Raw genomic sequence first — 13,262 nt, 5'->3', positions numbered from 1 at the left:
GCAAAAACGGCATTCAGATACCAAATTCCCCCCTAAAATACACTCAAAGTTTATTAGAAAGATTTAGACATTACAAGAGTGCTTTTTTTATTCATTTAATTTAGCACAAGACTTGTTTAAAAATGTGATAATGCAGTGTAAAGTCAATATCCTCTGACACTGACTGTAAATAAACGGTAAATAAAAGTTTTACAGAAGTAAACAGGTGTTTGTGACTTTTTCCCCATTGGTTTTATAGTTATTAATATCCATTACTGACAGTGAGAAAAAGGATGACAAATGAATAAAATACATAAAATAAACTGGAAAAATTGTGCACAGCTTCAAACAAGGCATTCCTGTGCATAAGTAGCCGTATTGTTACATTTTTCCTGATTGAACAGTCATATGTGGCAAAGACTAGCTGCAAAATGAGTGCAAAACACCTGAGGTTTTTCATGGTGACATATCAATTTACCCCTGTGACCAAAACAACTAAATATTTTGCTTTCATCGTGTAGGAGTGAATATCTTTTCAGTATTGGCAGCATGAAGGTTAACCAATCCTTCAAATGCAGAAGACGAAAGCAGAACAGTGGAGTGAGACTCTGGCCATTTGTCACCCCCTCCCTCCCCACACACTCATTTCTTGGCTTGCTTGGTGACCATGTTGCGAGGAGGAGTCACGGGACGGCTGCCGTTGGGCTTTTTCTTCTCAGCTGGTTTCAGAATCTACAAAAAGGAAAACACAAGAGTTGGAAATATTGAATGAGATGATCATCACTGACGACACTGTCAACACACAGTAGTTGAACCAGTTGAACAAATGTTGACTTAGTACACTTTCAGCATTCGAGAGAAGATTTTTTACACTTGAGATGGCTGTCATTATTTTTACATCACCCATTAATTAAATCAATAAATAACAAATAAAATACAGAAAAGATAGACGGAGCATGGTAATAATTGCAGCACTACGAAAAATTGTAGCAGCTGGCAGAACTGAAGCGTCAGTGATCTTTTGTTTTTTTGTTCAAACATTTTGTCTTCTATTTTCACACATTGACATCTCGCGGCCCTATCCTTAAAAAATGAGCTTTCGCGGCAGCCATTTGTGGTTCACCTTGATAAATATATCACTGATCTTGACCAGCAAGGGAGTACACAGAATGCCATCAACCTTTACCATCTCTGTTTAGTACTCGTGCTAAGATTCTAGTGTCAGTAATGCAGCAGTGTACTTAATTATTCTTTTTAAATAGGCCCTATTTAGTTTTTTTTTTTTTTTTTTCTGTTTTGTTTCTGCTCTGTGTCTTTTCTTCGTAACTTGTCTTTTACAAAATTCTAATAAAATTTAAAAAAAGCTTTTGTGGCAGGGCACGCCACAGAGCAAATGGCTGCTTGCTGGATCAGCTCTGACTCGCTTCAGAGAAATCTCCATCCTTTTTTTTTTTTTTTTTTTTTTTTTTTTTTTTTTTAAAAACCACAAAATTATAATAAAACTATTTAATAGAACAAAACAGTGGTGGCAAAACGCTTCAGAACAATATGTATAAGACAACTCAGCCAGGTCAAGAGTGTGCTGATGCAATTTTGACCGAACTTTGACACTTTTCAGGAAGCGAGTTCAAAGATTTCTTTTTGAGGACACAAACTACAACATTTGGTACGGAGCAAACTGTTGAGAGAGAGGACAGTAGAAGACCTCTACTGTATGCACATCCATCAAATGCACCACTGAGACATTCAAGTGCCTCAGCTTTTAGACTAAGCAACCAAGATTCGACAAACTAACACTACCAAACGTTATATCTACGGTATTTTTAAAACCTATTCTCCACTCATAGGTTTGGCTTTATTTTTTGGTCATGTAACCGAGCAGCAGCAACAGCCTGTGCAAAAATTTCCTGGATGTTATGGCTGCAGCCTGGACTAAAGGACTAATATATAACCAAGAGCAGACAAAAGAAAATCAAGTGTCTGGAGGAAACGAACAGATCATCTGTTGTTTGGAAGTTTTGGGGATTTAGGGAAAGTTATGTTAAGTTAGAACAAATCATATGTAAATAGTACATCAGACTTGTGTCTGCTTCATAAAGAAAGCAGACACGTTGAACTTGTTCAACCACCTGGAAAAACAAAACAAACTGCAGCACGATGAATGTGCGAAGGACAAGCAGAATAACGGGAATAGAATAAATGGAGAGAGTTGAGATGGAAACATATCGTTCACCTCATATTACATGTACATTTGATGCATCTATATCTGGTGCTGGTTGGAGGGCATGTGGAGGAGGTGTTAGCTAACCATGTGCAAACGTTCTGAACAAGCTTGACACCCATAGAAGTGACATGTATGCAACGATGATGATGCACAGAGACTCTATGACCGAGTACTTGGAGTTACAGCGACAGTGAAGGATGTGTTCATACTCAACCTTCAGAGTTGCTGTCCTGTTAAGACTCTTATTATACCTGATCCCAGATAAGACTGAACTGTTCTTTGGTATACAACCATTTGTTTATTAATGCCTTATTAATATGCTTTATTATACATTATGTTATTATTATCATCATTAATCACCCTTATACTTCTAGAGAGAAGCTGTGTTGAGGGTGTGTGGTTTTTTAATGTGTGATTGTGCATTTGAAAAAATATAATAAATAGATAACAAAGGTTAAGATACACAATGAACACTAGAATTTGCCTGTTGGAGCAAAACATCTTGATTTTTGACCATAACATCATTTTAGTTGCAGCAGTTAACTGAAATGTTGAATGAAGAGATTCCTCAAGGTGCTAACAGTTTGTTGCTATTCAACTGAGCATTCCTTTTACTCAGTGTGTCAAATTAAAGTGCAGTTCATTTATTATTTATCATCCTGGAACAGCCCGTGCACGAAGGCGCCTTACCTGAAAAGAGCACATGAGGGTCTCGTCCACGCTCATCATGGCACCAGCATTGTCAAACTCCCCACAATAGTTAGGCGCTGAGAACAAAGTGACGAGTTGCCTCTTAGCGAAAAATTCATAGCCGTCCTCAACAACCTGCAAGCGGGACAACAACAAAAATGAAGAGATGGGTTCATGGGTTGGGGTACTGGATGATTTACACAAATGAAAAACAGAATGCAGATTTTAGCTTTTCTTTTTCACTCTAGCCTTCTTTCTTTATTTTTTGTTCTTTCTTTTCTTGTTTTATTTTGAAGGTTCACAGACCAAAGCAGTTAGAACACACTGCCCAGCGTACACACTGTCCTGCAGTCTGTGTATCTATCTACTATATCTGCACGTCCAAGTGACCTGCCAACACACAGCCACGTCACACGTTCACATTTCTGTTTGTACTGACAGAAGTGATGGTGATTACCTGATGGGCACGACAGATCAGATCCAGGTCGTGCTTGTGCAGGAACTTGGCCACCACCTCTGAGCCAAAGGTAAATGAGACACCCCTGTCGTTCTCCCCCCAGCCCAAAACATCCTTGTCTGGGTCAGACCAGAGCAAGTCGCACAGCAGACCCTGGTCGGGCACGTCAGTGGGGCGCATGATGCGTCTGATCTGCTCCATGGACTGAAGGTCAGGTGACAGTCCTAGACAGAGCGTCAGTAAAAGAACAAATAAACACGCTGATATTGACTCTGAGACCTATTAAACCTGGGTGAGGCCCAGGTCAGTTGACAAACCGCAAAGACAGCAGAACTCAAGGACAAATAACAGTGACTGACGTCAGAGACAGACTTTTGACATGTTACGTGAAAGTATAACTGGTGCGGCGACAAGTAAAATTCAAAAACATAAACTGTACCTCCGTGGCAGCAAAAGATCTTCTCATCGACGATGGCGGCAATAGGTAGGCAGTTAAAACAATCTGTGAAGGTCTTCCAGAGTTTGATGTTGTACCTTCTTTTACCTAAAACGTTCAAAAAGAAAACCAAAAGGTCAAACTAAAACAACCGATCCCTCATGAATATGGAAACGATTTAACTGGCCGCGGGGTTACAACACTCACACTCATCATAGAAACCGTATATTCTGTTAATTGAAGCACACTCGTGGTTTCCCCTCAGCAGGAAGAAGTTCTCTGGATATTTGATTTTGTATGCGAGCAGGAGACAGATGGTTTCCAGAGACTGCTTCCCCCTGTCTACGTAATCGCCCAGGAACAGGTAGTTGCTCTCTGGAGGGAAGCCCCCGTATTCAAACAGCCTCAGTAGGTCATAGTATTGCCCGTGGATGTCACCTGCATGACAAAGGTAAATCAATGAGCATGAAGTGAATTAAATGAGCTCCATAATGTGCCACTGTGTTTGTTTTATGGCAGATACACACACACACATATATATCTCACCACATATCTTGAGGGGGGCCTCCAGCTCCAGCAGGATGGGCTGACTGAGAAAGATCTCCCTGGACTTGAGGCACAATCCGCGGATCTCATTCTCCTGCAGCTGCACGTTCTTGCCAGGCTTTGCTCCTCTGACTGCGACGAGAAGAAGTCAGCAAAAACAATGAACAGCACACTGCGTAATGTGACTGTGAGACACACGGCGTGTACCGCACGTCACGCCGTGCCCTTCAGGTGTGCCAGCGTCCTCACCTCAGACACAAATCAGCAGAAATCTGACGATTACCCACAAAAATAACTAATGCTAGCTCTCTGGCTAACGCGACTAGTTATTTAACAAGATGTTGATTAAAAACAAGCTAAAGCTAGCCGTTAGCATCCGCCATAAACATAATTTCGCTCATTTAATAGTTAATGTTTCAGCTTTCCCTTACCTTCTAAAAGACGCTGGATGATGCTGTCTATGTTGAGTTTGTCCACATCAGCCATTTCAGCGTTAATGCGAGTAAATAAAAGTGATACAGTCAAATGTAGGTCTTGAAAGCTAGCCCGCTAGCTGTCCTGGCATTAGCTGCCTAATGTTAGCCTGGTTGATTCTTGATGCTGTGCCCGGCTCCTCTTCAGCTGCTCCTTCACGCTCAGTCTAACAAACTACGTCGACATGATAGTTAAAAAAAGAAGAAAGAAACCTACATCCAGTGTTGGCTTTTGTCGAGAAAAACAAGGACTAAATAAAAATAAACGTCAGTCGCACTAGCCGTGTGCTAGCCTCGGACGCCCCGTTTTCTGTTTCTGTTGGTCTCTGCCGCACCTTGTACAGCGAGCCAGCCGCTTCCAGCACGCTGCTGCCGGCTGCTGCTCTGCTGCCGCCCCCTGCTGTACCGGATGGAGACAGAGACTGCAAACCATAGAGAAAAACCCTTAACCTGGTTCAGCCCGAGGACCCCTTGGACAGAACAGAGACCCCCACATGTCATTCTTTTTTATTGAAAAATGTGTCACATTTTCAGCCTGGTCTATAATAACTTTTATATTTACTTTATTCACCTTTAATTTCACCTTTTTCACCATTTATATACTAGGTTATTGGCGTATATGTGTTTATGATTGATAAAAAAGTTCATGCATAATGGAATAATTTATTTTGTAAATAGATTCAAAAGTCAAAAGTATCTTATTATTGCATATTAATGTTTGCAGTTTACACACTCATCATTTTTATTATATATTTTTTAATTATTATATTTTAGTGAAAAATATTATGACGAAAACATTTGCAGACCCCCCACAGTCCCTCTGCGGACCCACCTGGGTTCCACCCCACAATCATGGGATAAATATGTATTTTTACAGTAGTTAATTCATGGTCCTACTTCAGAATGATCAGAGGAGGAAAGCTTTTTTTTTTAAGCAACATAACTGCATTGTATTATTATTTATTATTAGGCAATATTTTTTTAAAATTCAATTCAATCAATTTTATTTGTATAGCCCAAAGTCACAAAGTATATTTGCCTCAGAGGGCTTTACAATCTGTACAGGGAGTGACACCCTCTGTCCTTAGACCCTCGGTTCGAGTGAGGAAAAACTTGCCTACAAAAAACCCTTTTAACAGGGAAAAATCCTATGGCAGCATAACTAAGGGATGACCTGAGCCAGCCCTAACTATAAGCTTTATCAAAAAGGTCTTAAGGTCTTAAGTCCACTCTTAAAAGTGTTGACCGTGTCTGCCTCCTGAACCCAGAATGGTAGTTTGTTCCACAGAAGAGGAGCCTGATAACTGAAAGCTCTGGCTCCCAATCTACTTTTGGAAACTATAGGAACCACAAGGAACCCAGCGTCCTGAGAGCGCAGTGTTCTAGAGGGATAGTAAGGTATTATGAGCTCTTTTAGATATGATGATGCCTGACCATGAAGATATTTGTAAGTAAGGAGAAGAATTTTAAATTCTATTCTAGATTTAAGGTATCCAATGCAAGGAAGCCAAAATGGGAGAGATGTGATCTCTGATCTTGGTTCCTGTCAGAACATGTGCAGCAGCATTCTGAATTAACTGCAAAGTCTGCACGATTCGATGCAGTTGTCTGCTGGAGAGGGGGAAGCATGTAGAGAGACAGAAAAAGACTCAACAAACTGGTCAAGAGGTCCATCTCTGTCCTGGACTGCCCCCTAGACTGCACTGAGGAAGTGAGGGAGAGGAGGATGTTAGTAAAGCTGACATCCATCATGAACAACTCCTCTCGCCACCTGCATGAGACTGTGGAGCCTGAGATGCCATGTAAGAAGGAGATCTACCACAGGTCCTTCATCAAAACAGCTGTCAGACTATTTAACACCAGCATGACTCCATGTACTCAATTACTTTTTTTCCTGTGTTAATTATATTTACTGTTCTGTATAGATACACATCTTGAACTAGCCACTACCTACTGCTTTCAATATTGCACTAAAATTAAAATGACTATATACAGCTAATTGAATATCACCACTGAAGCTTTTTTTTGCTGCATCTACAGGAAGTGAAGCTGCACACAAATCCGTCTCCCTGGGGCTAAATGGAAAAGAGTAATTGTTTCTCACATTGGGATTAGCTAACGACCTCACAGGCCTACATGTTTAACCTCCTGACTGTTGGATATCTCCCACATCATCAAAACTTCATGGTGGTTAGGTTGTGCAAATAATATCAGTGCTGCTGCCTGTGATGTCGACCTCCATTACTTTATTCATCCAGCAAAACACAGCATGTTTTTCTAAAGTAGCATGTAATACTAAAAACTTTTCCATGGTCACATAAACTTTTTATTTCACCCATTATGTACATGGTGTAATCATAGACATACCTTTATACATACTATAATAATTTGATTAAAACTTAATTAATACAATAATACACATTTACACAATTTGAAAAAATGAAGCTGAAATTTGCTAAAGTTATTTTTAGCTTCATATTTCTGCTGCAGTCTGTTTGATCATACACATATCTCTGCACAAACATGACCCATAAATGTCCAGAGGGCAATCTGAATTATGAGTCTATTCTTGGTCTTTCTCTTCACCATGTGTGATGACGTAGACCAAATTCTTGTAGTCGAGGTTTCCTGCTACATCTGGTGGGAATGCCGCAAACATCTGTTCCATCTATGGGGATGAAGTAAAACAAACAACCAAAAAGATTATGCTTTTATTAAAAACTCAACAGTGTCATATACCTGATACTGTCTGAGGTGGAGCTCGAACCTCTTCAGGGGAGAATCTGTCTGCCTGGGTCGTCAACATCTCTGTCACACTGTAAAGACAAGTTATGATCATGGTTCCTTTAATTTCCATTTTATAACGCAGTGAAATGTATGTTGTATCTCCTTCATACCACACACACAACATATATACAAATATTTCAATTAGATTAGAACAGACTAGAATAAAACACAACACATACAGTAGCTCATATAAATGTACTCCTGTATATAAATATATCTATATCTATATCTATTTAGATATCCAGATAGTATTTACAGTATGTGGAATGTAGGAGTGTAGTTCCAAGTTGCATGCCATTTATTTATGATGGAGTGCGATGACAGCAGTCTGGTGAAGCGGCTGTAGTTGAGGTGTGTATTGTCTTTTAGTGTCCTTTTGGCTCTGTGCAGGCACATCACCAAAGGATACTAAAAGACAATACCCACCGCAGCTGTAGCCTCCTCACCAAGCTGCTGTCTGGCAAGCAACACAGAAGTAACCACTGCCGTGCCACCAGCAGATTAGCAGAGTGGACATTTACCTCATCAATCAACAGAGCAGACATCTACTCACAAGTCTTTCTTTAACGTTCCTTTTCCTTCAGGATCAAAGACTTTGAACGCGTTCAGGATGGTCTCCTCCGGGTCAGCACCTTAAGATGAACAAGAAGATTACAGAGGTAACATCTTTCTAGAAGAATTACCACGGTCCTGAAAGTCTCTGATGTATTATAAGCATATATATAAAACCAGGCTCTGGATGATCCAGAACAACCCCCTCACCTTTTAGTTTCTCTCCAAACATGGTAAGAAAGACTGTGAAATTGATCGGTCCTGGTGCCTCCTTCAACATGTCATCAAGCTCTTCTTGTTTGACATTTAAACGGCCTAGAGAAGGACAGCAGATCAGGTGGAATAAGATGTAGAGCAGCAGTAAATGATTATTGATTAATCAGATTATTACTTCCTTGATTAATTTGGTGAATCAACTGGTAAAAAACATGTTAGAATAAAATGAAAAAAAGTTGTCATAATGTCTTAGAGACCTCAGGCAACATTCTCAGATTGCTTGTTTTGTCCGAGCAACCATCCAAAACCAAAAATGTTCAGTTCCCAATACACAAGACAAAGAAAAGCAAATACTCGTGTTTGAGAAGCTGGAACCAGTTGTTACTTTTAAAATAGCTTTCTGTCAATTGACCAGCTACTTCAGCTCTAACAAGGTTCACAGGAGACATACAGTATAGGCACAAACAGACACAAAGGTGGTCTCACCTAAAGCTGCGAAGGTGTCTCTCAGGTCATTCTTGTCGATGAAACCGTCTCTGTTTTGGTCCATGATAGTGAAAGCCTGCAGAAGTTTTATTGTTACATGTTGTGTCTGCAGTATGCGCAGTAAACATTCACCACAGAATAAGCTGCTGAGAATTAAATGTGAAAGAAAAGATTTGGCAGAGCACTGACTTCTTTGAACTCCTGGATCTGGGCCTGTTCAAACATGGAGAACACATTGGAGCTGGCTCCATCTGCCCTCTTCTTTGCTTTCTTGGGGGACTGCGGGTTTTTTAACGATGACACTCTAATTAGATCCAATACTAATGGTACAATCATCACCTGGCTCTCTGCTTCAGCTTCACTAATTATCGGTTTTACAGTGACACATGTGCTTATGATAACAAGCCAGTGATCGGCAAACTTACAAAGTGTGGGGGCATTAATTGCACAACAGGCGAGGTTTACACCGGGGCATGCATTTCATTAGGAGGGATTACAAACACTGTCAGTTTGTTATGGAAATATTTACTCAAGCCTCCAATTTTGTGAGAATGCAGACTAAGCCTGGGGAGGGTGTGGTCCTCTGACTGCACTCCCACAGTCCCAGGATCACATGAGGGATTATTCTATAGGGCCTGGGTGATGACAGGATGGTACACTGAGCTCTGTTTGATCAGAAATCCCTCGGAGACAAGGATTATGTTGAGCTATTTACATGACTGCCAAGGAACTGTGAAAAACAGTGTAAGGGGATGCAGTGATGACATCATGTTGCTTGGATTCACGGGCCTCTCGACAGCTGCTGTCTAACCCTTGCTGTGGATTAGCTCTGGAGCACTTGTGTATCTCATGGACGGGACCCCTGGCGCTCGGCTCCATTTATTTCTTTATTTTGTTTTAAGAGGATTCGTGCGATGTGAGGCAGAGTTTGTTGTTTCCTGATGCCGCCCAGTATAGATCATCATCAAACTCCAATCATCAGAATAATACATTAAATTACTCTTGACCTGTTTGGAGGCTCTACCTGTTGCTCCTTCCTCTCTCTCCTCTTTTCACCTCTCCTCCCCTTATTTGCTCTCTCTTCCTCTCCTCTCCTTATTTGCGCTCTCTTCCTCTCTTCTTCTCTCCTCTCCTCTCATGTCCTCTCCTCTCCTCTCCTCTGTTCTCCTCTCCTCTCCTCTGTCCGTTTCCTTAACTCTTATCTCCTGTTTTCTCTTCTCTTCTCTCCATGTTACAATTACTGATTGATATTATATGTATATATAAGTATTTAATTTCAGCATCATGAGTAGACAAAAATAATCAATAAGTCATCAATAGGACAGCTCTCCAGTTGTCCTATTGATGTTTTTTTGTTGATCTGTATTCAGTACCCATAAGCATATTGACATGGAGAATATTGATTCATTATCATTGGTGTGAGTTGAGCAAAATGTATAATTCATCAAAACATGCCATGACAGTATATTATATAAAAATATAATATACTATATGAACACATGGAGCATGCAGCATAAACAGAATGTCTCTGTCGGGTGTTAAGATGAAATGCAATGACAGTGAAATCAGTGTCCACTCACCATGTTTCAGTGTTAGCAGTAGGCCTGTCCTGGCTGCTTTATGATGGAGGTGCAAATAAATCAAGGGGTAGATATACTGACCCCCCCACCCATAATGGTGCATGCTTATGGGTTATAAATACCTCATGCCCTCTTTAGGCAGAGACCCAGGTAAAGAAGACGATCCCCTCCCCAGTTCCAGCTCCCATTGTCAGAGTTCATGAGATTTAGGGATAATAGCCAAACACACATACCCCATTAACCCAGGACCCAAGGATAACAATAGGACATAGCTCTGGCTCACGACAGGACAGTTGTTCTGTGACTGACAGTTGCACTTGATGGGATCCATCACCCAGCTGTCCTGTTAGTGCTCCACAGGGGCCAAACTATGCTGTGATGAGAGCTGTTTCTTGGTAGTCCAATAAACGGAACTGTTAGCTGAATCGGTCTAAGCCCCAACAAGACTCCAACCTAAACAGTGGAAAACATTAGTGGCAAACACTGGTCGGTGACGTGTTTTATGAACAACGTTTGTTTAGTTTTTCTCTCGCTGTCCTTCACCAGTTAGAGAACATGTTTAATACATCATACATAACTGAGACGTGTGGGAGATTAACTTTTAAACAAAATGTTCTCTTCACTCAAAATTGTATTTTGCTAATTGTTACTCCACTTGATGTTTGAGCTGTACTGTGCAGAATGATGCGTATGCATTCCTCTGTGCTCACATTAAAGCTCAGTGTAAGAAGAGTATGTACGAGTGTGATTTTGTGACATCATAACAAGCTCAGAAGCCAATCATTGTGTGATGTGGAAACTTGAGACCTCCAGAGTACATACACAGGGAATGGACTTTACAGTGGATCAGTACACATCTTGTAGTAGTGTATATAGCTGTGATTTAAGCAATTTTAGACAACAACATCAGACAGGAAAGAGTATTTTATGTCTTAAAATGTTTATGGTTTCTCTTGACATAAAACATAATGTGTTTTGTCTTTATGTTTAAACTATAATGGGTGTTGTTTGAGAACTGCAAGCCTTTTTTGGTCCTTTATTTTAGGTGAACTGACCCTTTAAGCTTTTACAGGACTGCAAATGGAAAAACTCCACACAGTCACTGGCATGAAGAAGCAGGTTAGTTAAACAAAAATGTTTTCATGTTTGTGTTTTGACATCTATCCTGAAGATGACTGAAAATCACTATGTTTCTGACAGCAGATATTTCAACATGTCACAGCATGAAAAGCACAGGTGTAATTAATAACCTTAATTAAGGCTGCATTGTAATTAGATGTTCCTGTTACACATTTGTGGTATTGTGTATAATAGTTCACGCATGACTTACTGGAACACCTACATTGTTATTAGTTCTACTCATGCTTTTTCTGCTTTGACAAAGGTCTGTAAGCTACCCGGCAGGATCAGAGACAAATGCTCACAAGTCATTTGAAGCCTGGCAAAACTACAGTGGACACTGACTAATATCTAGACATGTGGAGAGTTCATGTTTTGTCACAAGCCCACGCTGCACACTCACTATTTCTCTGACCATTCATTTACCTATCTTGTCCAGTGGGTAGTGCTAGCAACCCACAGCTCTACCACAGAAATCTGATCACGCTCAGCAACACACTGAATCACCTCACAGTCCTTTCTACGTGTACTGTCCAATCTGATCTGAAACAAATACTAAGATATATGTATATTCTAAAAGAATAAAAATAAAAACCAGTTGGGAATAAAACTGTATCACGCACTAAATGACATATTTAATGGTGTTCATATAATTTCTATTCCTAAAAATACACTATCACATCTTCTAATTAATACTTTAATAAAATTGCAATATTGTCCACTAATCATCCAGCCAGTAAAATATGAATTTTAAAACAGTCAGAGTGCAGATGCACAGTTCCCTTCATCAATACAAGCGAGCTGTTGTATTGCTTGTTTCAGCTACACGGGACGTAGCTGTATTTGTGACTGTGATGTTATTAACTGTGACTTGATTCTCTGCAACATGCAGAGCTCCAGTTCTGATGAGTGAGCTTGTGGAGAAGTAGAGGTTCCAGACTCTCCAGAGCTTTCACATTTTGGTTTAATAAAGACTGAAATGTGAAACATGGTAATAATTGATAAAACAGTTACACCCAGTCAAAATAAAGAAATTAAAATCACACAAAGCCAAAGTCATAGTGCCAAATGGACCTTTACTAAGGGGAATGTGTGGACGTTGTCAGATTCAGGACAAGAGACGAGGATTACTGGTAGAAACTTGCTGTAGACACTAAAATGTCACACACAATTTATTTGTCTTACTGTGGTTTAGGTGCTGTCATAAAATATCCAAACTTGCTCAAAGAAGAAGCTGTCACTCATCAATGATATGTCATTTAATTACATTTATTATTATTATTTTTATTTGAAATCCATCATTGGGTGACCTCATCAAAACAATCATTTCTCTCCTGTGCACACAGTCCTCATTTTAGGAATCATGCATTCATTTTCAGAATAATAAAGTATATATGAAAAGTATTCATTTGAATGGGATGATGAGGTCAATGGCAGCAGTGAGTGTTAGGTCAAGATTATATTTTAGAAATATGAAACTATGAACTGAGTCCATGTGATTCAGTAAATTTATTAAATTATGTGTATTCAGAGATCTGACAGACAAAGCATGAGCCTCTGGAAGTGGATATTGTGTGTTTAGGTCCCACCTGGGTTCCCACAGAGCCCGGGTGCTCTACATTCTTGTTGAGCAAGAACGCACTGTTCTTATCTGGCATCTGCAAATGTCTCATCTGCAAATGATTACAAACACTTTGCTAGATCTGCAGGCAAAAGA

The 13,262-nt window shown here is 40.0% G+C and overlaps 2 protein-coding genes across 2 annotated transcripts; both read right to left on the bottom strand.

The window, feature by feature from the left end:
* Positions 1-25: 25 nt before the first annotated feature.
* Positions 26-5,224, bottom strand: LOC104926366 (protein phosphatase 1, catalytic subunit, gamma isozyme). Its single transcript, XM_010740208.3, has 7 exons — positions 4,764-5,224; positions 4,333-4,464; positions 3,994-4,224; positions 3,790-3,894; positions 3,351-3,574; positions 2,894-3,028; positions 26-711 (listed from the first exon to the last, which is right to left on the bottom strand). The coding sequence occupies exons 1-7, from the start codon at positions 4,816-4,818 to the stop codon at positions 622-624; spliced, it is 972 nt and encodes a 323-aa protein (XP_010738510.3). The 5' UTR covers positions 4,819-5,224; the 3' UTR covers positions 26-621.
* Positions 5,225-7,034: 1,810 nt separating this feature from the next.
* On the bottom strand, positions 7,035-10,513 carry myl2b (myosin, light chain 2b, regulatory, cardiac, slow). The gene is made up of 7 exons (XM_010740207.2): positions 10,427-10,513; positions 9,036-9,125; positions 8,847-8,922; positions 8,355-8,459; positions 8,146-8,224; positions 7,573-7,621; positions 7,035-7,473 (listed from the first exon to the last, which is right to left on the bottom strand). Exons 1-7 carry the CDS (start codon positions 10,427-10,429, stop codon positions 7,369-7,371), a joined length of 507 nt encoding a protein of 168 aa, XP_010738509.1. The 5' UTR covers positions 10,430-10,513; the 3' UTR covers positions 7,035-7,368.
* Between the last annotated feature and the right edge of the window lie 2,749 nt (positions 10,514-13,262).

Source organism: Larimichthys crocea, chromosome III (assembly GCF_000972845.2).
Source record: "Larimichthys crocea isolate SSNF chromosome III, L_crocea_2.0, whole genome shotgun sequence".
NCBI classification, from domain to species: Eukaryota; Metazoa; Chordata; class Actinopteri; family Sciaenidae; genus Larimichthys; species Larimichthys crocea.
The sequence above is the reverse complement of the archived record's forward strand: the minus strand, read 5'-3'. Positions and strand labels throughout refer to the sequence as shown.